The sequence below is a fragment of the Capra hircus genome, chromosome 10 (genome assembly GCF_001704415.2).
Source record: "Capra hircus breed San Clemente chromosome 10, ASM170441v1, whole genome shotgun sequence".
Taxonomy (NCBI): domain Eukaryota; kingdom Metazoa; phylum Chordata; class Mammalia; order Artiodactyla; family Bovidae; genus Capra; species Capra hircus.
Window position 1 is genome coordinate 64970670 of NC_030817.1, and position 26070 is coordinate 64996739.

At 39.4% G+C, this 26070-nt stretch overlaps 1 protein-coding gene across 2 annotated transcripts in view; it reads left to right on the forward strand.

Annotated features, from left to right (window-relative positions):
* The window catches only part of TTBK2 (tau tubulin kinase 2), a 123417-nt gene that overhangs the window by 85253 nt on the left and 12094 nt on the right, over positions 1 to 26070 (forward strand). For both annotated transcript variants that reach the window (XM_018054383.1, XM_018054384.1), the window contains 4 exons: positions 7384 to 7541; positions 12141 to 12357; positions 14803 to 15014; positions 16781 to 17369. In XM_018054383.1, the coding sequence (XP_017909872.1) occupies positions 7384 to 7541; positions 12141 to 12357; positions 14803 to 15014; positions 16781 to 17369 (1176 nt within the window). The remainder of the gene's footprint in view (positions 1 to 7383; positions 7542 to 12140; positions 12358 to 14802; positions 15015 to 16780; positions 17370 to 26070) is intronic.

Below are 26070 nucleotides of genomic sequence, written 5' to 3' on the forward strand. Positions count from 1 at the left end.
TCCTTCATTCTTAGTTGTACTTAATGTGTATCAGCTTTATTGGACCCCTCGGTGCAGTCAGATGGGACTCTTAGCTCTTCTTCCAGCTTGTCCTGCCTAGAATGCCTGTGTTTTTTAATGCTGCTTGCTTGTCTTATGAAGTTGAAGGCCTGACTCAGATGCAGCAGACATTCCTTTCAGACAGGAATGGTTTCTTACGCTAAACTCTGAGAACAGTATTTTGTTGTGTCACCTTTCTAAATAAACTCCATTAGAGCCAGGACCTTGCACATTTAGCTCAGTTTTCTCAAGAAATTAGTACAGTGACAGTCATTTAATGAAAGTTTGCCAAATTGAACAAACTCTGCTTAATCTGATTATTGCTTCTGTTAAATGCAGACACTCTGGAGACAAGACTGCTTTGTTCATTCTTGCATTCCAGGTACCCAGCATCTTAGGCATTCAGTGTCTGTCTGAGCCAATGAATGGGTATTTGCTATAACTATAGAGTACAGTAGAGTCACAGAATACCCATGTTTGCTAGACTCACGTAACTTCAGCTGCGCACTCAGGAGATGGAGCAGTTTCATGGTGTCCGTGATTCTCCTGTGCTTTGGCTCAGCCAGCCATGCTCTGTGGTGACGGTGAGGGCGCAGTGCCCTCGTGAATTTGCTCTTGCCTCACTGTCAACTCATTAACAGCAATCAGGCTGTACTGAGTGTGATTCTTATGTTTAAAAGAATAGTAGTTTGGGGGTACAGTATAGCCCCTAAATGTAGGTAGCTTCATTCACATTCATCTGAAGAAATAGAAGTCTCTCCCAATGCTGAGGGGAAAACGAGCTATTTTGCATTGAGTACAACTACTGTCCTGTACTTTGTGGACATCTTAAGAAGCTTTCAAGGATAATTGCAATTTTATACTGTTTTTGTCTTGCCTGTTGTATGGTCACACCACTTAACATGGCTCTTCACTTGCTCTCTGCACATCCCCTGTTCAACCAGTTCCTGCTTCCCACCTATACCCTTCTCACAGGAACATCCTTGCCCCCTGCCCCAGCTAGTGATTGTTCTAGTCCTTAGCCAAGAATGATTCTGCCTCCTTGTTTATGAAAGAGAAGCATCAGCCCTTGCAATGGTTGTAAATCTGAGGGCTCTGAGGGATTTGCCCCAGTTGCTGGTTTCCCTGGTAACTGCTGAACCAATCTGATGTCAATTTCCCCTGCAAGTGGTAGCCTCCTTCATCCCCTAGGGGTGACAATTGCTGCTGTGGTCTGCCTGCTGTCTGCCAGGCACTGTGAAGTGTTGCTCCAGGACCATTTTGCTGCGGATGTGTAAGATATCCTATCCAGTAAACCAGTGATGTCTCTGTCACTGTCTCTTGGATCTTTCTTCAGTCTTGAAGTATGGCAGCTACAGGGTTTTCAGGTTTGCAGGGTACAACCCAACACCTGCTGACCAGCTATAACTCTTACATGGTGGAAATGACACTGAGTTTATAAGATCTGTTTCAGTTGGAGCTTTGCTACACACCATTTGTATGGCTTTTCTAAGCCTGTTTTCTTTTTCACCTGTGAAATGGTGAAAATACCTATCCCACAGTGTTGTTAGGATATAAATGAGATAATTGTGAGACTGTTTTATGAATTGTAAAGCATCATGTTAACCTGAAGAGGTTTTACATGTCCCTCAGGGACACTGCATTTACTTACAATTATCTTACTTTTCATTCTTATATTCTACTCAGCATTACTTCTGTGTTATTAATATTAATAAGAGAACTTCTATTTCTTTTATGCTGCTTTGTCCTGTTAAGGCGAAAAGGAAATGTTGCTTGTCTTTTTCACTGGGCTTTTTAGGAGACACCTTAAAGCTTAGACATTGCCAGTTTACCTCGTGGGCTGATGAGCACCTGAAAAATGACCTTGGTAACAGGCAGCACAGTGGCTGAGGCTGCCTCATGCTGCCTCAGCTACCCTGGGGCAGCCAACCAGGGGTTACTCCGGAGTTGTTCTAGTATCTTATAAGTGGTGAAAACAGCCTAAAACTCTGCAGCTTCTTCAACTCATTCTCTTTATTTGATCTCTCTTCTTTTTTTGGTTCTTTTCTCCAAAGGTTGCAGTTTTTTTTTTTTCCCCTCTACCAGTGCTGCTAAAAAATTCCTGAAAGAGAGAAATGTAGAACCTTTCTTTTCCTCTATTGCATCTGCTTATCACTGAAGTAAGGCAGTTTCTTTTGCTGTAAATAATCTTATCTTTGAAACAGCCAAGACAGCATTGCCATTGTGCTCTACTGGTTAAGTGCTTTATTGATCCATTAATTTACCATTTATTAACTGAGAATTCAGGAATCAGACTTCTCAGTCCCCAATATCACATTGCAAATAGTTCTTGTTTTTATAATAATTGGACTTTATCTGCATTTTCTTTGAAAGGGCAAACTAGGGTTTCATGTGGAGGTAAATATGATAAAGCTGTTGATTGCATTTGTGCTAAGGATAAAAAGAGGGGACGTAATGCTTCCCTCAGGCACTATGTCTTTGTCAGATGACTGATTACCGAGAAGAATAAGGGTATTCCATGTGGCAGGAGCTTTACCATGCATTTTTGTGGACTATACCTGCTTATATATACAATTAACTTATTTTAGATAATGCATTTCTGTTAATTTTTTTCTTGTTATTGAAAGCAGTGCATGTCATAAAAGAAGTTTGGAAATTACCGAAAAGTAGAAAATCAAAATTATTCAGAATCTAATTACCCAAAGTACTTTATTTTTATGTACTTTGTGTCTTGAATAATTTGCTTTAGAAAAAACATTTTATTGTATATCCCATTAGAATTAGGATTAAGAAAAACAACTACCTTTTATTTGTAAGTGCAGCTGGATAGACAGTTGACACAAATAATCAACAACGGTAACCACATAAAAAGTAACTCTGCACTGTTGTCTGTCTAGACCTTGCTCAGGCCCTCCCTCTTCTTTTCTCCACATCCCCCACCCCAGTCTCCTTCCCCCAACCTCCCTCCTGTCCCTACTTCCATTCAAGGAAGAGTCACCTTCCTAATGATGTTAATACTTCTAGAGTTTCTCACACTATTTCACCAATTTCTCCTATTGCAGCAAAGTATGAGCATGTTCTCAAGAGGTCTGGGACCAGTCTTAAAATGTCAGCCATGAGTCCACAACTTCTCTGCATTCTCTTGATTTATCCTAAAGATTCCTATGAATTTTGCTAACTTCCTTGTGTTCATTGTATTATAAAATGTATTAAGTGTCTTACCTCTGAATAAAATTCTCTAGGAAACTGTGCCACAGTTATCAAATGACTTTTAAACTCTCTGGTATGTGGTTGCATCCCCTGAGGGTATACATTACCCTAATTTGAGAAACCAGGACTCTGTAGATGTTTGTATTTTCTAAGAATATATTATTAAATAAAAGAAGTAAAGGAATCAGATGTATACTAGATTCCAGTAATTCTCAATGGAGACTTCCTAGAGGGAAGTGTCAGAATCATCTGGAAGGTTTCTTCAGATTTTGCTTGGCTTCCTTTTCAGTTTGAGAAAAAGGAAACAGGAGCACAATGAGCTCCTGTTCTGATTGGAAAAAGTCCTTGACCTGTCCTGTTTATCCCATCCCAATCTGTTGAAGTTTAGGATTTGGAGCAACCACAGTCCTGAATTAGAAAAGTATTCTGCTGCATTTGAAATGTTTTGCTCTTTCAGGTGTCTGCGGAGCTCTAATCATCTGACCATTTGTTCTCAGTAGGGTGCCTCCAGTGCTTCAGCGCTTTCAGCTCTCCTTCTGTTTCCTTTGTTCTGTGCCCTGCACCCTTCCTGCAGGTGTCCAGTATCATCATCATAGTAACGAGCTCTTTCTTATTTGAGGCCCAGTGGTGTAAATGCTACATTTCTAAAACATTCAATACTATGATAAATGTAAGGAATTCCATGATAAAAGGACATCTGGCAATAAAAACTGTTTAGAGCCGTCCCTGTCACCACCCAATACCAGCACAACACTGAGCAGTAGCAGGCTGAGTACTCACGCAGCAAGGCAGATGCTGACCCTGCGACCAGGGACTCCGCTTTTCAGGAAAGAAGCGTCTCACTCTATGGGACCTATGAGAATATCAGGTTCCAGAGTCAGGAAAGGGGTCCAAAGTCTGCCTCTTCAGTTCTTATATATGTGTAGGGTTTCAGTCCATTTCCCTTTCATCCTTTGTTTTCTGAAGCCTCTACCTCTGACAATCTGCGAAAAGTCTGAGCTGTAACAGATAGTTCATGCCAAGAAAAACAGGGCCAAAGTAAAAATTCCCAGGTTTTATAACTAGGCCTTTCCCAAGTCATTTTAGCTTTTAGTTTTCTTTTCTGCATTTATTATTTTTTTCTTTGAGACTTAGACAAAAAGATCATGTGAATCTTACAGTAAATATTATTGTAAATAAACGCTTATTCTTCAACAGTTTTTAGATACTATTTAAGGGATCTTTACCCACAATTCCAACATGGTTTTTATCCTCCATACCACCAAGCAATTCTCTGACACCAGCTGAATTCCTAAAATTCAACTCAGTTCTGACACCATCTACCCAGAGAAAAGTAGTATCAGTTTCCACAGGTTAATGACTTGTTTCCATGAGACTGCCCTCCACTTCAGAGACTAATTGCAAGTCCTAGCTGTCACATGTATTTCTGACTTGAATGGCTGTAAGTTATGAGGGTCCCATGACTCCCTCCTTGAGTTTGATTAACTTGCTGGAGTGGCTCACAGGTTGTGAGAAACCAGTTTTCCACTAGATTACCATTTCATTACAAAGGATATAACTTAAGCAGCCAGATAGAAGAGCTGCATATAACAAGGTATGAGGAAAGGATGTGGAGCTTTCCTGCCCTCTCTAAGGGCACCATTCTCTCAGCACCTCCACATATTAACCAACCCAGAAGGTCTCTGAACCCTATACTTTGGGTTTTTATGGAGGCTTCATTACAAAGGTATGATTGATTAAATCATTGACCATTGGTCATTTTTTTAAGTTTTTTGTTTTTGTTTTTTAACTTTTTAGTTTATTTTGGAGTATAGTTTGATCAACAGTGTGTTGTACAGCAGCGATTCAGTAATACATGTACTTGTATCTATTCTTTTTGAAATTATTTCTCCCGTTAGATTGTTATATACTATTGAGCAGAGTTCCCTGACCCTTGGTAATTTATTCAACCTCCAGCCCTTCCTTCCCCTGGAGGACACAAGTGTGGGACGAAAAGTTCCAACCCTTTAATCATATGGTTGATTCCTCTGATGAGCAGCCTCCATCTTTTGGTGCTTTCCAAAAGTCACCTTAGTAATATAAACCCAGTTGTGGTAGAAAGGAGCTTGCTATGAATAAGAAGACACCCATTTCCCCTTTATGGCTCTAAAGTGATTTCAGGAACTGAGGACAGAGATCAAATACTATAACAAAAAGTGCTCCCATTGCTCTTATCTCTAAAAAAATTTCAAGAGTTTGGGGAGCTGTGAGTCAGGAACTGTGGACAGAGACCAAATATATACGAGGAATATATTTTTGGTCTTCTAAATGACCAGATATATATTTCATACAAATCACAATATGACACTCTTTGATAGAAGGCATTATGTTCGATACCGCAATGAACAAGATGAGCCATGTACCAGCCTCTTGGAGCCTACAGTCTGGGTGAAATCAATTAAATAAGCAGAAATAACTGTTAAGTTTATAATTGATAGCATTTGATTGTCTCCTTGTTGAGGTGGTGTCTTCACTGGTCAACACCACATACCCATTTCTTGCCTCACTGGCTACTCCTTGGTTTCATTTGCTGAGTCCACCTCATCTTTCCATCTAAGTGTTGCAGTGCCCTTGGCCTTAGCCCTTGCAGCCTGCTCTACTTAGATCGTATCATCTAGTCTATGGTTTTAAGTAATACCTAGAAGGCAATGGCACCCCACTCCAGTACTCTTGCCTGGAAAATCCTATGGACAGAGGAGCCTGGTAGGCTGCAGTCCATGGGGTCGCTAAGAGTCAGACACGACTGAGCGACTTCACTTTCATCTTTCACTTTCATGCACTGGAGAAGGAAATGGCAACCCACTCCAGTGTTCTTGCCTGGAGAATCCCAGGGACCGGGGAGCCTGGTGGGCTGCCGTCTCTGGGGTCACACAGAGTTGGACACAACTGAAGTGACTTAACAGCAGCAGCAGTAGTAATATCAATACACTGATGACTCTCAAATTTGTATCTGTATTCCCTATTCCTCCCTAAACTCCATAAAACTTTAAACATCCCAATCCTCAGATTCACTACTTTCCATCTCATTAAATGGTACCACCATTTATCCAGTAGCTCAGGTCAGAAATATAAAATTTTCTTTATGCTTTCTTTACTTTCACAGCTTTCATCTACTCTAGCAGTAAGTTCTGTTGGCTCTACAGACTAGGTCCTAATCCTACCACTTCTTATCACCTCCACTGTTCCCACTCAGGTTCAGTTGACAGTAGCCTCCTAACTGGTCATCTGATCCTGGCACCCTCATCCCCTTCCTTATTTATGGCATCTGTTCTCCACTTCTTAGTCAGAGCAATATTTTTGAAGCCTGAAACAGACCTTTGTAAAAATCCTCCAGTGAAGAAGTACTGATTTCAGGTCTGGGGCAGGCAATGTGCAAGGTGAATCTATGAGGGTAGGATACTAACAGTAAGAGAAATGATGAGAGCTTAATCCAGTTTTAACTATAAAATTGTAAGTGTTGCATACTGTCAAACAGTAAAGGAAGATCTTTATGAAATTTTTCTCAATATTACACCAGACCTTTGGAATTTAAAGACAAAAAGTAAAAGAACGTACAATATAAAGTAATGGCAGATTTTCTTTTTGATAGTTTGTGTGCACATACACATAGTTTAAGAATTTTTCAAACCAGCAAAAACATTCTAAGAAAGCACAGTGAAGTTTTATATACCTCTTAACCTAGATATACCAACTGTTAACCTTGGTCACTTAAGTTGAAGCATATGAAAATGTTCCCCCCCCCAAAAAAATTAATCACTTAGATGATTGAAACTGAATGCACACATACGCATATAATACATATTTCCTTTTGCCAAATCATCACAAAGTAGTATGATGCTTCATTGTTTATCTTCCTACATAAAATACGTTATCCTTCATAACTAAAAATCAGTATCTCAACTGAGAAAAATCAGTGCTAATTGAACATCATCATCCTTATGTAGTCCTTATTCAGATTCCCCTATTTGTATCATCAGGCTTTTTAAGAAAGTGATACTACCAAACTAATTTAAGAGTCTGGGGTACTTTCTCTTATAGAATAAAGTGGCTGTGTTTACTGTTGGCTTACTCCAGTTTTTTCCTTTTGTGATTTAGCTTCTTACATCCGTGTTTGACAACAGCATCAAGGCCTTTGGAGTAATTGAAAGTGACCCTTTTGACTGGGAGAAGACTGGAACTGATGGCTCCCTCACCACAACCACTACTTCCGCGACTCCTCAGCTGCACACCCGGTTGACCCCTGCGGCAATTGGGTATGTCCCAAACAGGTGGTTCAGCAGTGTCTTTCCTAGACACATTCTATTAGCAGAAATGTCTTTTATTTCATCCAGGTTGCCTCAGATAACCAAATGGGAAGATATAGGGATGCCTTTGGGTTTCCTGGAATTAACATTGCTCTTATACATGACTTTGTTCACATTTACTTTTCTTAGAAAGTACTTACAGGTTATACTGTGAAATGGCAGCTTAGAGCTTGTGTTGCTTGTTAATGTACAGAAGGTTTTCTTCAAAATGCAAAGGGGCATTTGTTGCATTTACTACTAAAGAATATATGAGATCTTGGAAACAACAGCCACAATTATTTCTAACTATCTTCTGCTTAAGTTTAGTGGGAACAAAACATGTAGCTATTCCTCTTATGAAAGTGATTAATTTTCAGAGTGTATTAGAAAGAGGTTAGTATTTTTTTTGTTATTTAATGTCTTTTTCTCTACATATGCATTCATATAATTGCTTTTGTTATTTTTTATTTGGGGGAAGTTGTCTCTTTTTCTGATCTCCCCTTTTTTTTAAAACCTGTCCTCTAATTGCTTTAAACTGATTTAAAAGAAAGAGCAAATAGGGAAAAACCATACAGTGACCTAATTGGGATTCTCTATCACTAATCCATTGCTTTCCTTTTATAATGAGATGAGATACTAGAGCTTATTGACTCAGAAAAGCTTACATGGACCCATAGAACTCGAGATGATATCCCTTATTAGTCTGTGTGTTAGTTGCTCAATTGTGTCCAACTCTTTGTGACCCCTTGCACTGTAGCTGCCAGGCTCTTCTGTTCATGGAAATTCTCCAGGCAAGAATACTAGAGTGGGTTGCCATGCCCTCCTCCAGGGGATCTTCCTGACCCAGGAATTGAACCTGGTCTCCTACATTGCAGGCAAATTCTTCACCGTCTGAGCCACCAGGGAAGCCCAGATAGTTAGGCTAAGAGTTCTTAAATGTGAGACCCTGACTAGCTACAATAGAACCACCGTAGATGTTTGTTTAAAATACCTATTTGAAAAAAAAAAAAATAAAAAAAAATAAAAAAAAAAAAATAAAATAAAATAAAATAAAATACCTATTTGTAGGACTCAGAGTAGACCAACTAAATCAGAATGTCTAGGCGTGTGGAACAGTTCATACACATCAGATGTTTCTCATGCTTATCTGGTTTTGGAATCCATCACTCTGCTGCAGCCACTTTACTTTACAAGTAAGAAACTAAATAGCAAAAGATTAAACAAGAAAATGGGACTAAGAGCATTTAAAAGGTAAACGTCCAAAGGTGACCATTAAAACAAAAACATAAACCTTCTAAAATATATGTTTTTTAAAGTTTTAAAGTACAAAGAGTGCCTATCTTATAGAGAATATAGCAAAATACACGTAATTATAAAATACTATAACAGGATTAAAACCAAACTTAGCAGTCATCTAGATAAATATGCATGGGCACATCTATTAAAAGAAAAAGATTTTTAGTTCCGTTTACATTGCTATATACAAGAGATACACTAAGAAAAACACGTTTCAGAAAGGGATCAGTTCAGTTCAGTTCAGTCGCTCAGTCGTGTCCGACTCTTTGTGACCCCATGAATTGCAGCACTCCAGGCCTCCCTGTCCATCACCATCTCCTGGAGTTCACTCAGTCTCACGTCCATCGAGTCAGTGATGCCATCCAGCCATCTCATCCTCTGTCGTCCCCTTCTCCTCCTGTCCCCAATCCCTCCCAGCATCAGTCTTTTCCAAGGAGTCAACTCTTTGCATGAGGTGGCCAAAGTACTGGAGCTTCAGCTTTAGCATCATTCCTTCCAAAGAAATCCCAGGGTTGATCTCCTTCAGAATGGACTGGTTGGATCTCCTTGTAGTCCAAGGGACTCTCAGGAGTCTTCTCCAACACCACAGTTCAAAAGCATCAATTCTTCGGCTCTCAGCCTTCTTCACAGTCCAACTCTCACATCCATACATGACCACAGGAAAAACCTAGCCTTGACTAGAAAGGGATAGACAAAAATAAATCAGGAAAATGGAAATAGAAAATAGCAATCCTGATATCAAACAATGTAGCATTCAAGTAAAAAACCACACAAAACATTAAAAGTTACAGAGATGGAGGGGTACTTTTAAGGCTAAGTGTCACAAGTCACAAATGGGACATAGTATTTATTAATATTTAGTCGCCAGAATCATAGCAGTAATCTTTCGAAAGTCACAAATAACAGATATTCAAAGATACAAAGAAACACACTAGTAACTGGAGATTGTAATACAGTTCAGTCTGTGTTCACAATTGAGTTCAAGGTTGAATTCAGCTGAATGAAGAATAAGAACTAGAAGACAACAACACAGGTAGACTTTAGGCATATTTTTCAACTCCTATACCCTGATAATAGAGATAGTACCATCCACTCAGGTGCCCCTGGTATATTCATAAAAATTGATCAGTTATCAGGTCACCAAACAGAGATAGTTCCACAAAGTAGAAGTGTTACCTTATCTGATCACACTGTAATAGAAACAAATATTATTTACTAACAAAATAGTGTCAAAGGCCCTTCTACCTGGAAATGTAAAAACCTTCTATCAAACTACTCTAGGGTAAAAGGGGAAGTGGAAACTGAAATTATAGGAAAAATATTGATAACTAAAACAGTATGTATCAGAATCTGTGGGATACATTTAAAGCCAAGATAAGGGGAAACTTGATAGCATTGAATAAGGAGATATGTAATGTCAAGATGTCTTATTACTGATGATATTAATGTTGGTAATCTAGTTAAGGTGGTGTTAAGTTTTTTTACCATAAAGTTGCTGTTTTTCCCTTTGTGTTTTACTACTCAGGATACTTTGAGGCTATTTGAATATACTTACTTTTCATCATACATTTGTCTACTCATTTTAGTATCCATCTTGCCTGCAAAGTATTAGACCCATAAGCCTACTGTTTACTATCTGGCTCTTAGAAAAAAAAGTTCACTCACTTCTGAGTTTTCTCTCTTTGCAAATGAAATGGTCGAATACCTGAAAAACCCTAGAGAATCAGTGTTAAAGAGAAAAAACGGTAATTTATGTCCCACAACTCTTAGCTGTTCGTAGAGGGAGGAAGTGTAGAAGGTAGAAGTGAAGTGAAGTGAAGTGAAGTTGCTCAGTCGTGTCCGACTCTTTGTGGCCCCATGGGCTGTAGCCTACCAGGCTCCTCTGTCCATGGGATTTTCCAGGCAATAGTACTAGAGTGGATTGCCATTTCCTTCTCCAGGGGATCTTCCCGACCCAGGGATCGAACCTGGGTCTCCCGCATTGTAGACAGACGCTTTACCGTCTGAGCCACCAGGGAAGGTAAGAGGATGCTTTAGATCAGGAGTCATCAAGCCTTACCTGTTAACTACGGGCCAGATGAATATCTGTGGGCTCTGCTGTCTGCCACCACCACCACTGCCTCTGTAGTGCTAAAGTAGTATAGCCAGTATGTAAACAAATGAGCAGGCCTGTGTGCCACACATAGTATTACACAAACAGATGAACAGACTTGGCTCATAGGCCCTAATTTGCTGACTCCTACCTTATATTATGAGAAAGGGCATGAAAAGGATGTTCAGTCTCATTACTTGTCTTGACATCTATCCAGTTCTTCCAAATATCTTCTTAATGTTTACCCCTAATCTGCTTCTATAATTTATACCTTGCCTGCAAACACAGGCCATGTGCTCCTGTCACTTGTATCTTTCTTATTCTCACAGCATGACATATTTATAACACCTGGGCCTTTAGAGTGGTTCACTGAGAAGACATCTATTTTCCCACTCATAATAATTGTGTGTGTCAGTATAATCTGCTGAAGGCATTTTTTTCCTACTTTTAGACATTGCACATCCCTCTAAGAAAAGGTTTTGCTCTGTGCTAAATGTTATGTTCAGCCAGCAATATTAAAAACAAAAAACTATAGTCTATAAAGTAGAACATACTAGTTATAGAACAGGAGACCCAGCAGGGGCCTGATCACTTAGTGAGTTATAACAGAACTAGAAAAGCCCTTCATGGGCCAGAAGTCTTGAGGAGTGATGACCAATTATGTAAATAGGACATGAAATTACTTTGAAAGTACATATGGACAAACGCCAGTTAATTTTTTCTATTTTGTTCCTGGTCAGTTCATACAGAACCATATGAACTGTATAGTTAGAAATTTTCTTGTTTCCCCTCGAAGGCAAGAATCATAACATAATATTTTTCTGTTTATAGTTTTTGTTATTCTCTAAAAAAATAGGTTAAGAATAGAATATATTAAAATTCACAGAGTCAATAGAAAGTAAATGCTTTTAAAGTGATTGCTAACTTAGAGAGTTATTGTGTAAGAATTTGTGTTTTTACATCAGCTTGAAAGTTCCGTTGATCAAAATGCCGTTTATTTTATAGAATTGGCATGCCCTAAGTTTCTGAGGTTTTTGTTTTGTTCTACTTTCTTAATTATGTATAAACTTCATCATTTAAATCTAGAAACAAAATGTAGGATAGTCCCATAGTAATTTTTGATTCTGGTGTTTTTAACCTTCTGCCATTTTTTCTTTCTTTTTTTCATTTATCACTTTCAGAATTGCCAACGCCACTCCCATCCCAGGAGACATGCTTCGAGAAAATACAGATGAGGTGTTTCCAGATGAACAGCTTAGTGATGGAGAAAATGGCATCCCTGTTGGTGTGTCACCAGATAAATTGCCTGGGTCTCTGGGACACCCTCGTCCCCAGGAGAAGGATGTCTGGGAAGAGATGGATACCAACAGGAATAAGATAAAGCTTGGGATTTGTAAGGTGTGTATTTCTTGCATAGGAAATGATATCTATCTCTGTCTTATTTTTCTCCTATTGGTTTAGTAGAATATCATGATTCTCAATTTTGAATAAGTAGAACACTCTGTTGCTAGTTATTTATATATTAATGATTACAGTATTTTTTTTGTTAGTTTTGCCCTATATAGCATTCAGGTGTTGACATTAAAAAATCTTCATCTTATATTTTGTGGAAGATGAAGGTAGTTTTAAAAAAATTACCAGAGGCAGAGTCTAAAAGAAGATACATCTGTAGAACAGAATTTAATGGTCTTTCCAAATAAAACGGCAAGACTCTGGCCCTCTTCCATAGTGGAGACCAATGGACATCTAAGTGTTCATTCTGAAAACTGTCTCAAATGGAGGCGAGGAAATGAGGATTGGAGGTGGAAAGCATCAAGTTGGTAATGAACTGACAAAGTGCATTTTGAATAAGTAACATGGTTTTTTCTTCATTAGAGCTGGAAGCAGGTGAACTTCCCTGGTAGCTCAGACAGTAAAGTGTCTGCCTACAATGTGGGAGACCCGGGTTCGATCCCTGGGTCAGGAAGATCCACTGGAGAAGGAAATGGCAACCCACTCCAGTATTCATGCCTGGAAAACCCTCTGGACTGAGGAGCCTGGTAGGCTACAGTCCATGGGGTTGCAAAGAGTCAGACACGACTGAGCTACTTCACTTTCACTTTTTCACTTTCCACTTGTAAGTATGGGGAGAGGTATAGATATCTGCATTAAATGATTTTTAGTATACTATCTTGGGGTAGATGGTCTTTAAATTTCTCTTCAATTTTACTGTTTCCGGTCATTTCTATTTTCATGGACAGTAAAATGAAGATAAATGGGATGGAGGGACAGTGAATTACAAATAAGTTAGTTTTTGGTACGTCCTCTTTTTATGATTTAGTTGGAAAGGAGGTTAACATTTACAGGTGTAAAATGAGACTCCTGGCTGATATCTGTTAACAAGATTGATAGAAAGTTGGCTAGTTATTCTTTGTGAATGGGAAATATATCCTAAAAAGAATCTTAGTGATCACTTCTAAGGAGCTTGGCCTATCTTTGGACAATACATACTATATTTTCAAACTGCTGCTGCTAGGTCGTTTCAGTTGTGTCTGACTCTTCGTGACCCCATGGACTGCAGCCTACCAGGCTTGTCCGTCCATGGGGTTTTCCAGGCAAGAGTACTGGAGTGGGGTGCCATCGCCTTCTCTGGTATTTTTCAAACTATATAATTTTTTAAAATTAACAGAATATGAGAGCTATTTGCAGAAATGTTCTCTGCATTGATGGGATGTGCTCCCTGTGTGTCTGGCTGTTGGTAAGAACTTTCTGGACTAGTGAAAGTGAAAGTTAAGTCACTCAGTCGTGTCCGACTCTTTGCGACCCTGTGGACTGTAGCCCATCAGGCTCCTCCATCCATGGGATTTTCCAGGCAAGAATACTGCAGTGGGTTGCCATTTCCTTCTCCATTCTGGACTAGTAGTAATCAGGAATAAGTAGTGAAAAGTAGTCAGGAAGTTGGTGTCAGATTTTTGTAGTGTCACCTCTGTCTGTCTTTATAGTACCAGAAGCAAACTGCTCTTTTTCTTTTTGTCTGTGTGGCTTGCGGAAATTATAGTTGCCCAATCTTGGATTGAACCTTGACCCAAGGCAGTGAAAGCTCTGAGTCCTAGCCATAGGACCACCAGGAAATTCCTGGGAACAAACTGTTCTTTTTTTTTCTTTTTTTAACTCATGGTATTTTTTTTAACTTTTTAAAAATTGAAGTGTAATTGATTTATACTGTTGTGTTAATTTCTGCTCTATAGCAAAGTGATTCAGTTATGCATGCATATATATATATATGTATTATTTTTAAAACATCCTTTGCCATTGTGGTTTATCATAGGATACTGAATATAGTTCTCTGTGCCATGCGGTAGGGCCTTGTTGTTTATCCATTCCATACATAATAGTTTGTATCCACTAACCTCAGCTTACCACTCCACCCGTTCCCCCACCCCCAACCCCCCCCCCCCCCCCGGCAACCATGAGTCTGTTCTCCATGTGAATCTTTCTGTTTCATAGATAAGTTTATGTGCATCATATTTTAGACTTCACATAAAAGTGTTATCATACAGCATCTGTCTTCTCTATCTAACTTGCTTCACTTAGTATAATAATCTTTAGGTCCATCCATGTTGCTACAAATGACATTATTTCACCAAAATATAAAACACTAAAATACTGAATCTGAGAATAAATTTAGAAAACTTATTTAATAAAGGGTTAATAGTCTAATAGTAATGAATTAAACTAGCCAAAATACCCTAATCTTCTGAAAAATACATCTCAAACACTTGCTTCTATTGAAAGACTTCAATGATTCCTACCATGTATAGTGACTAGCATGTTTTTCATGGTTTTCCTTAATGTTTTGCGTAGGCTGCTACTGAAGAGGAAAACAGCCATGGTCAAGCAAATGGTATTCTGAATGCTCCAAGCCTTGGTTCCCCAATTCGTGTCCGCTCAGAGATTACTCAGCCAGACAGAGATGTTCCATTGGTGCGAAAGTTACGTTCTATCCACAGCTTTGAGCTGGAGAAACGCCTGGCATTGGAACCAAAACCAGATACTGACAAGTTTCTTGAGACCTGGTATAAAATAGTTTTTCTTTTTTCAAAGCAACTAAAATACTATTGTTATTATTAATTTCTATTATGTAAAATTTTTCAAATAAGGAGTTCTTGCATTTTTGTAATGCTCATTTTGTAAAGGTGCCATCGTCATCCATGTTTTTTAGTTAACATTCTCATTCTTAATGTGACTTTCTTTCTAATATTGTTCCCAGTCCTGTAACGTAGAGCCTTTGGCCATGGGAGCTGGTAACTTCCCAAGACTAGGTAGGAGTTAAATGAACATTTTGAAGTGGCTTTGTTTGGAAGGTGATCTCTCTTATTGGAATGGAGGAGTGTAAGTTAGAGAGGGCCTCGGAAAGATGGCAATAGGCAAGAAGGTGGAAGAGTACATGAAGCAGGGGAAAAAGTAATATATATACAAGTGATAGGCAGTTCAAGTCAATGAAAGCCTTCTATGAATAAATGCTATAGGAAGAAGAGATGTGATTGTTTATCGTTCTACCTAGACAAAAGGAAAGATGGAACTTCAGAGAGGTATATACATAGGTAACCACTGTTTGTAGTTCATGGTTATAAGGCCCATTATCTCCCTTTGTGATTAAAAAAAAAACTGAAACAAAACTTTGAAAAGAACTTCAGATATATTTTTGAATTATAGAAGGCTTTAGCAATATTAAGACTTCGGTGGCTTTAGTAATAGTAACATCCTTCAATATATATCCCTGGTGACTACTATCAGTAATGAAATATGAGGTTAGAAGTACCATGTATTTGACTGACTAAGTAATTACGGTGTCTGAAGACAGTTCAGCCACTCCTGGACTAGTCCAGTCTAGCTTCCATTTAAGCAGTACTTCATAGCTGTGTATTCTTCACATGGTACTCGTTCATTTTCACAGCTATGTGATGTAAGCTTGTGTGTATGGTGATGCGATCAAAAGGATGTGCTGAGGCGGTGTTTAAACATTTTCAGTTGTGCATGAGATTGAGGATAAAAAATAAAAGTGTGATAGGGATAAAAGCTTAGTTTGGGAAAGAATTAGTCTGACAAAAGAATGGAACTAAAAGAGGGTCCATGCTGAGGGAAGAGCTGAGAGACAAGACAGAGTTGAGAACAGAAGTACTCTGAGAAAATGAACTCAAGGCAAAACCTGGAATGAGTTGGGAACAGTGGAAGGAAGTGAAGCACCTGATTACAAAGGAGAGGAACAGGGTATTGCTTCAACTGCTTCCCTGCACGTGAGAGTGGTTCTCAGAAGCCAGTGCAACCAAATACCACCCGTCTCATTATTGCCTAGCCCTGTCTTTGGAGGAGTTTATTTGAACTAATGTACATTTATATACCTCTCTGAAGACAAAACAAGTTCAGAAAATATTTGCCTGATGTATATTGGTGTCCTCATTTCCTTTTTGTAGGGCCTCTGCTGAGGCAAAAGCCCCTGGTAAGTTTTCGCTCAGTCTCTCAGAGCAGAGAGAAGAGGGCAGTGTGATTGCCTAGGCAAAGCAAAGATGAAATGGATCACACGAGTCACCCTAGTTAACCTGGTTAAGATTTTCTCCTGCCTGGCAACAGGAGAGTCATCTTCCTCCCATGGGCTCTGTCTTTCAAAACAGGATTATGACAGGTGGGGAAGAGCAATATTAACTTGTGAAATGTTCCTAATGCTTTATCCATATTGTTTTCTCTCATCTCTTGGTAAATATTAGTTCTGTATAGAGCATATAGGTTATATAGTAAGTATTTTCTCTAGGGCAAGTAAGTAACTTGTACTCATTTTCTTAAGCTTGGAGAAAATGCAGAAAAATCCCAGTGCAGGAAAAGAATCGACTCTCCCTGCTCTGCTTCATAAGCCTTGTGTTCCAGCTGTGTCCCGTGCAGACCACATCTGGCACTATGATGAAGAATATCTTCCGGATGCTTCCAAGCCTGCCTCTGCCAACACTCCTGAGCAGGCAGACGGTGGTGGCAGCAATGGATTTGTAGCCGTTAACCTGAGCTCCTGCAAGCAGGAGGTTGATTCCAAAGAATGGGTGATTGTGGACAAGGAACAGGACCTTCAAGACTTTAGGACAAACGAGGCTTTAGGCCCTAAAACAACTGGAAGCCCTTCTGATGAGGAGCCCGAAGTCCTCCAAGTCTTAGAGGAGTCACCTCAAGATGACAAGTTCCAGTTGGGTCCTTGGGCAGAAAATGATCGTTTAAAGAAGGAAACCTCAGGTGTGGTGTTTGTGCTTTCTGGGGAGTGCCCTGCCACTGCTGCTTCAGAGCAATATATAGACAGGCTAGAACTCCAGGCTGGAGCTGCTAGTCAGTTTATTACAGCGACACCCACAAGTCCAATGGAGGCGCAAGCAGAAGGACCCCTTACAGCGGTAAGTTGTTTGCTCCTGTCATTTCTCTGTCATCCACTCAAGGTGCTATTAATAAAGGATTTATCAACTAAGATTTCTCAGTGGAGGCCTGTTTGGCACATGGGTGTAAGGGAATGGGGCTTCCCTGATAGCTAGCTCAGTTGGTAAAGAATCTGCCTGCAATGCAGGAGACCCGAGTTCAATTCCTGAGTCAGGAAGATCCGCTGGAGAAGGGATAGGCTACCCACTCCAGTATTATTGGGCTTCCAACTTGTGGCTTCCATATTTGTGGCTCAGCTGGTAAAGAATCTGCCTGCAATGCGGGAGACCTGGGTTCGATCCCTGTGTTGGGAAGACCGCCACCCCCACCCCCACCCCTGGAGAAGGGAAAGGCTACCCACGCTAGTATTCTGGCCTAGAGAATTCCATGAACTGTATAGTCCATGGGGTCTCAAAGTGTGGGACATAACTGAGCAGCTCTCACTTTCACTGTAAGGGAATGATGTCTGGGCTAAGTTGTGTAGTTAATCTCTCAATGTGAAATTTCTCAAGTGTTTTCTGACAGGATAAGCAACCTAATATGTGAAATTCATTATAACCTAATTTCAGAATAACAAAATTAGACCCCTAGAAGTGTCTATGTGTGTATATATAATAATGATTTTTTAAAATTTGTAATTCTATAAATTTTTATATTTTATATGAAGGTGGCATATGTTTAACCATTCATGGTTTATAGTTTATACTGTACACTGTTACTAGGTATCATCTTTTGTTTCTTCTACATAACATTCACCCAGAAATTCTTCATATTTTACACTCCTTTTAAACAGTCGTTTTCCAACCTTTTTTCCACATTTAATTTTTATTTTGATAGTAGTTCTCCACCTTTAATGTCCATTGTTCACAAAATAGAGTCCCAGCCTCACTTCCATAGCTTCTGCTTCAGGAGGTCTGGGAGAGTGAGAACCCAGGAATCTGCATTGAACAAGCAGTTGAAGATAATTCTGATACAGGCCTTCAAAGGAACATTTTGAGGAAACTCGACTCTTTGCACTGTCTGGGCATTTAGATGGGGATACCTGTTACCCTGTTCTTATCAGTAAGCATTGGTGCCCTCTGACTGCGTGAGACCCACAAAAGCTAGATCCAGAGGCAGTAAGGAACTGTATGCAGATCTCAGGCCAGAGCAGGTGTATCTGCTTAGATGGGTGGAGTACCAGGTTTCCTTAAATGCCACAATCATCTAGCAACCATCTCTTCCAGCTCACCTGTAACAGCATTGTTGCCCAAGCTGAAATGTTTTTGGTTAGAACAGAACTACACATGCAGGTGTAAGATACTAAGAAAAGGCAACAAAATTTGATTTTGTGTACAGCTCTGTAGGAATTTACCTGCGCTTCAAAATAGAGAAATAAATGCTTGTCTCTTTCTTCATCAGAGTTAGTCAGTCTTTCCTTCTTTACAAGTCATTAACTGCATAAAATGGCCTAGCCAAGGGAACAGGTTGGGGCTGAAATCTGGCCCAAACTTTGCAGGCTGAACTGTGCATCTTTGTTTAGGGCTGTTTCCTCTTTGAGGGGCATCCTTTTCCAATTGTACAAAGGTACCTGTTGGCTAGAGGTGGATACTCTCTTCTCTGAATTTCTTTTTCCACAGCCCTCCTTGCTGCCTCTTTCCATTCATTCCCTCTTTCCACCTTGTCAGATTCAGTTTCTTCTTTTCTTTGACCCTTTTAGCTATATACTCACTTGCTCAAGTGTTTTTCCAACAGCATTCTGCTGTGCTTCCCTTCATAAAGGCTTGCCTTGGCACCCTTCCACCTGGTGTTTTTTACTCTCTCCCATCAATACTGTTCTGTCCATTAAAATTGTTCTCATGATTCTCTTAACACTATCTGCAATGTTTTCTCTATCAAGCTTTTGAAAGACTTGTATATTTGATAGTATGCATTTGATCTCATTTACAGATATCTTTAAATAAAAATCTTTTTCTTAACTGAAGGTCTCTTAAATACAAGCTGCATCAATTATACACTTATGTCTAAGATGCTGAACTTATCATTTCCTTCATTTTTGGGAGCTTGGGATAAAAATATATTTTGGTTCTTTTCTTGCAGCCTACATTCAGAGTTTACTTTTGCAAGCAGATAGTATTACTTCCCTAACTTAACTGCAGACGTATTAAATAGGGAGTACTACCAGTTAGTCTCTCTAGATCTTTTGTAGCTTTGTTTATATGCTCTAGCTTAGAAAGTATGATAAAACACACTTTACCATTCTATCTGAATATTTTAAATTATGACATATCCTGATGGGAAACAGTGTATACCTTTTTCATTCAAGCTTGCTTGTTTGTTATGATAATGTGAAAGGAAAATGTCCTGGTATCTTAAAATATGTAAGAACTATGAAAATAGGCAAGGCAGAGTTTATCTGTATTATAAATATAGCTAGCATATTAAATTAACTGATGACAACTTCAGCTCTCTTTAATTCTGTTTCTTAGCACAGATTTATGAACTTTGTTTTAGGGCTTTCCTTATCCATACACATGAAACCACTAGTCATCACATAGCATGTATAAAATTTTTAGATAATATATTTTGAAAGATGGATAAATTTGCTAGATTGAAAAGAAATTGGTTTGGGGTTGTTTTTGGAAATTAGATTTTTTCCCCATCAGGGTAAATGATTGTGAAGTTTAACACACTACTAATCATTTCTAAAAAGATGCTGAACAACCTAGATTTACAGGGAGCAAAATAAGACTAAGCTTTGGTTTATAGGAAAGATATTATGTTTTGATTAGCAAATGGAGAGGCAAAATTAAGCTGGCATGAATGACAAGTGTAGAGAAGGAGGCTGAAATAACTGCTCTGAAAAAGGTCTGACTACCGGGCCAGAATGGCAGTGAGTCTAGGGAAGAGGGCGACCAGTTTCACGCGGTTTTGGGTGATCACTGTTGGTAGGGAGAAGTTGGACTTGGGTCTTCATAGGGAAATGGAAGAGTTATTCCTTACAGAATATCATGGCGGATTGCAGCGCATGATCTCTTGGTTCTAGACAGTCCTTTAGAAAGACAGTGCTTCATTTTACTTTGCAAACAGTATAAATGTGACTGGAGAATAATAACACCACCTATATGTTACCTATTTCTGTGTAACAAAGTACCCCAAACTTAGCTCAGTGTGTCTGACCCTCTGCAACCCCATGGACTGTAGCACTCCAGGTTCTTCTGTCTGTGGGATTTTCCAGGCAGGAATACTGTTTAAACAATAGTTGTTATTTCACACCTTTTTTGAGGGTTGGGAGTACAGGAGTGGCTTAGGCTGTTAGGCCTGGCTCAGGGTTTCTCATGAGGTTGCTACCAAGCTCTTAGCCAGGAAAACCATCATATGGTTTGACTGGGCTGGGCAGATCCTCTTCCAAGGCCATTCACATAGTTGTTCGCAGGCCTCAGTTCCTCACTGAGTGTTGGCCAGAAGCTTCAGTTCTTCACCACTCAGGCTTTCCATACTTAACATGGCAGCTGGCTTTTCCAGTGAGTGAGGAGAGAAAGAAACAGGGATGGGGGAGGCTTGGTGGTAGAGAGAACACCCTCCACCAAGGTAGAAGCCACACTGTCTTTTATAAGGGCGATCATCATTTCTGCCATATTCTATTAGTCACACAGACCAACCTTTCCTCATATCAGGGGACTGTAATATACTGAAGAACTTTACTCACTGACTTTTTTCTCAGACGTTGAGAAGAAGAAAGCAGGGGTTGGGGGTATAAAATAATGCACAAAAGGGAGCAGGACAAGAAGAGTCACATAATTTTTTTGTAATCTGTCTGTCTGTCAGCATCTACTAAGAGGATTACTCTGACTGTGTTAAAGGAATTACTAATTCCAGTACTAGGAGATTCAGGTCAGCAGTTGATTACATTGCCTTAATTCTGTTCTTTTCAGTCCTTCAGTTTATTAAGTGTCTGCTAAGTTCCAGATTTTATGCTGTACCTTAGGGATAAACAATTGGTACCACCCTGTTAGGTTGACAGTGAAGACCTGAATCTTAACAGTTACCTTAAACCACATGAGATGATTGTGGTGGAGCTGTGTACACAAATGAGGATATAAATAAGTCTGCCTAGGATAGGAGCCTGCAGCGTCGGGTGTTTTAATCATGTCTTGTTTTCTGACTTTATTTACCATTGTTGTCTAGTCACTACGTCACGTCTGACTGTTTGCGACCCTGTGGACTGCAGCCCACCAGGCTTCCCTGAGTGTCTCCCAGAGTTTGTTCAAACTCTTGTCCACTGAGTCAGTGATACCATCCAAGCGTCTCATCCTGTTTCCCCGTTCTCCTCTTGCCCTCAGTCTTTCCCAGCATCAGGGTCTTTACCATGGTGAAGATACATTACTTTCAAAAACAAGAGAGCTTTGAAGGATACATTTGCTGGAAGGAGATGCAGGGGTGTCAAGCAAAGATTGCAGAGTGTACAAAGGCACAGAGGCTTGAAACACCAAAATTCAGAGTATTTAAATAAGTAAGCCAGAATGGTAGGGCAAAGGAAGGAAGCTGAAGATGAGCTGCACAAGTAAGGTGATAAAGGACGTTGGCCTGCCCTGCTGAGGTATATGGGCTGCAGGACAAGAAACTGCCAGGTTTGAGGGAGGGGAGTAACATGGTCTTTGCGAGCCATGTAGAGAGAATGGCTGGGGCAGCAACCGGTGAGGAGGCTTTGCAATTAGTTCAGTCAAATATGAGCGCTTGCATTGTGAATTGTGAAAATCTCAATGAAGATGTGAGAGACAGTTCGGTTGTGCAGCTTACCTGAAATAGTAGCTTCATGTGACTTTTCCAGTGTCCACTGAATATTTGGAGCCCTTGTACACCTAGAGTGACTATATTAAAGCTCACAGAGTTACTCAAAGTTTCCACTGAAAAGTGAATGAGCCATGTACTATGTTGACAGATGTAGACTTTAATAGTATTGAAAGGTAAAAACTTTTTGGATTGATTGCCACCTGGTTGATTGCTTACCAGGTGGCTCTAGTGGTAAAGAACCTGCCTGCCAATGCAGGAGAAATAAGAGATGCAGGTTCAGTCCCTGGGTCGAGAAGATCCCCTGGAGGAGGACATGGCAACCCACTCCAGTATTCTTACCTGGAGAATCCCATGGACAGAGGAGCCTGGTGGGCTACAGTCCATGGGGCTGCAGAGTCAGACACGACTTGAAATGGAGTTTGTGGGAGTTGAATGCATGTGCATTAACTAGGGAGTAATGTCCTCTGTCTGACCATGGATTTCTATTTTTGATCTGGAAATGTGGGTCATTATAAGTATAGAAAAGTTTTGTTTCTATGAGTTTACACACACATATATATATGATAGTGTAATTTAATCTATGAACAGTCGGAAAAGACTAAAGACTGGGTGGACCAATTTGGGGAGTAAAAAAAGCCCATTCATGAATTGTTCAAATGAAAGATTGGACTGTCACTTAGGAGAGGCTTCATGGAAGGAACCCAGGCATCCAGTGTTGATTGACTCATATGTTAACCTTCACTGAGCATCTGCTATGTGTCTGGTACAGCGCTCGGGGTCAAGAATCCAAAGCCCAGTGAGTCTTCTCACTATTTAAGTATGATAGACGCCACGATAGAAACCTATAGGGCGTGAAAGTTGGGGAGGGTTGGGCTCTATCCTGAAAGATATAGATACTGTATGAAGGGGCTTGAAAACTATTAAATCCTGTAGCCATGTGTGCGATACATAATTGTAGGCCAGCCAAGAAATACTTATTTCAATCTGTCTTTTCTGGGACTTCTAAAAAAACTTTTACTCATAGTTTTTGGCACTTATGTAAAGTATTATATATAAAGATGCTTTAAACAAAAGAAGTCTACAGTGAAATTTGAATAGCCCAAAGAAATTTGAATGGTTAAAATTTAATTTCTTTAATAGACCTGGAATTTGTTATTCTACAGTTATTCTTCCTGTAGTAGGAACCCATAAATTACGACCTCTGTCTCTTCTAAATTATTTGTTAGGAAAACAAAATGAAATATAGATATTTCGTATATACCACATTGCTTTCATTTGGAAGAGAGACAGTTTGGTATGGATGTTGAATTTACCACAGTTTTTATTATTTTAATAGCATTACTATCCTTGAATGAGAGGAAAGGAAAAGGATACTTTGTAAGTTAAAGTGCAAATAGTTGATTTGCAGTTTGTCTCTTGCTGTGTGGCCAGTTCTAAACATCGGGTAACTGTAAAATAATGAGGCCACTTTATCTGAACTAAAAAGTAGTGAGACTGATATTAGTCACACTCAGGACTAGGCATTAATAAAAATAAGAAAATATGAAATAAATGGAAAAGACTGAGGTCATTTTCTAGTTTTGTAGAAAGGTGTACTGATATAATTAGAGAACAGAAGAAAGGAAATGTTTGAATTCATGCCTTAATGAAATGTTTGTGAATTAGAGAATTAAACCTTTAAAAGATACATATGGCTTACTGGCAGATCATTAATTTAGCCTATTTGTGGAATGTCCTGAGTATAGGAATTGCTTTTGTCTCTTTATAGTCTAATGTTAAGGAAGCTGTTTTCATCTATACTTAGAATTAGTTTTCTTTATTTCTGCCTGCAGCTATTGATCTTTGGTTTTGCTCATCTTAATGTTTTGTGGATTTTTTTTTGTTTTATTTTTCAGACTCAGTTTCCAAGACTTCATTTAAGAGTGTGTAGTACAAGTCAGTAGGCTTTCCCTTTGAAAGAAGGACTTTCAAAATCCTAGAATCCTGTCCCTGCCTTTTTTTTTTACTGTATTTTTCTTCATTTGTGAAATTTGTGTTAGTAGAAGTACTCAATTAAAATACCAAGCAGGTATGAAATGGAATCAGTAAAAATGATTTTAGGAATATTTTATAAATTAAAGTGCAATATAAATATTATATGACAGTAATTTATGCAGTTTATCATAATTGCTCAGAATCTTTTCAAGAAAAGTAATTCTTCTGTCTGGTGGTTCATATATCTTTTCTGTATACAAGATTATCACCTCTTTTGTCACACCATACATATATATACATATGTATCCTGAATTCAGATGAATTAAGCTCAAAAGTACATTGATTTCCTAACTTGAATCCTAGAAGACCAATGGAGAGTTACTTTTGTAAATAATACTGATTTCATTTTGGCTAATGTACTTGAAATTACATATAATAATGAAAAGACTTGGTTTATTTTGAATGTAAACATAGTCATCTCCCTAGTTATTTGGTATTTAGTACCATTTCATATCTGCTTTTCTTATCACCATCACTCTCAGGTCTTAAAAAGTAATTTTTAAGAGGTCAGTTCAGTTCAGTCGCTCAGTGGTGTCGACTCTTTGCGACCCCATGAATCGCAGCACGCCAGACCTCGCTGTCCATCACCAACTCCCGGAGTTCACTCAGACTCAAGTCCATCAAGTCAGTGATGCCATCCAGCCATCTCATCCTCGGTCGTCCCCTTCTCCTCCTGCCCCCAATCCCTCCCAGCATCAGAGTCTTTTCCACTGAGTCAACTCTTTGCATGAGGTGGCCAAAGTACTGGGGTTTCAGCTTTAGCATCATTCCTTCCAAAGAAATCCCAGGGCTGATGTCCTTCAGGATGGATTGGTTGGATCTCCTTGCAGTCCAAGGGACTCTCAAGAGTCTTCTCCAATACCACAGTTCAAAAGCATCAATTCTTCGGCACTCAGCCTTCTTCACAGTCCAACTCTCACATCCATACATGACCACAGGAAAAACCATATCCTTGACTAGAAGGACCTTAGTCAGCCAAGTAATATCTCTGCTTTTGAATATGCTATCTAGGTTGGTCATAACTTTTCTTCCAAGGAGTAAGCATCTTTTAATTTCATGGCTGTAGTCACCATCTGCAGTAATTTTGGAGCCCCCCAAAAATAAAGTCTGACACTGTTTCCACTGTTTCCCCATTTATTTCCCATGAAGTGATGGGACCGGATGCCATGATCTTTGTTTTCTGAATGTTGAGCTTTAAGCCAACTTTTTCACTCTCCTCTTTCACTTTCATCAAGAGGCTGTTTAGTTCCTCTTCACTTTCTGCCGTAAGGGTGGTGTCATCTGCATATCTGAGGTTATCGATAATTTCTCCCGGCAATCTTGATTCCAGCTTGTGTTTCTTCCAGTCCAGTGTTTCTCATGATGTACTCTGCATGTAAGTTAAACAAGCAGGGTGACAATATACAGCCTTGACATACTCCGTTTCCTATTTGGAAACAGTCTGTTGTTTCATGTCCAGTTCTAACTGTTGCTTCCTGACCTGCATACAGATTTCTCAAGAGGCAGGTCAGGTGGTCTGGTATTCCCATCTCTTTCAGAATTTTCCACAGTTTATTGTGATCCACACAGTCAAAGGCTTTGGCATAGTCAATAAAGCAGAAATAGATGTTTTTCTGGAACTCTCTTGCTTTTTTGATGATGCCGCGGATGTTGGCAATTTGATCTCTGCTTCCTCTGCCTTTTCTAAAACCAGCTTGAACATCAGGAAGTTCACAGTTCACGTAGTGCTGAAGCCTGGCTTGGAGAATTTTGAGAATTTTTAAGAGTAAATAACTATAAATTTTAGTTTCAAAATCATTTTAAAAAGTATTAGAAATTTGCCATCTGCCTTTAGTATAATGAAAGAGAGGTGCAGGTGTAAGGTGACCTCCTGAA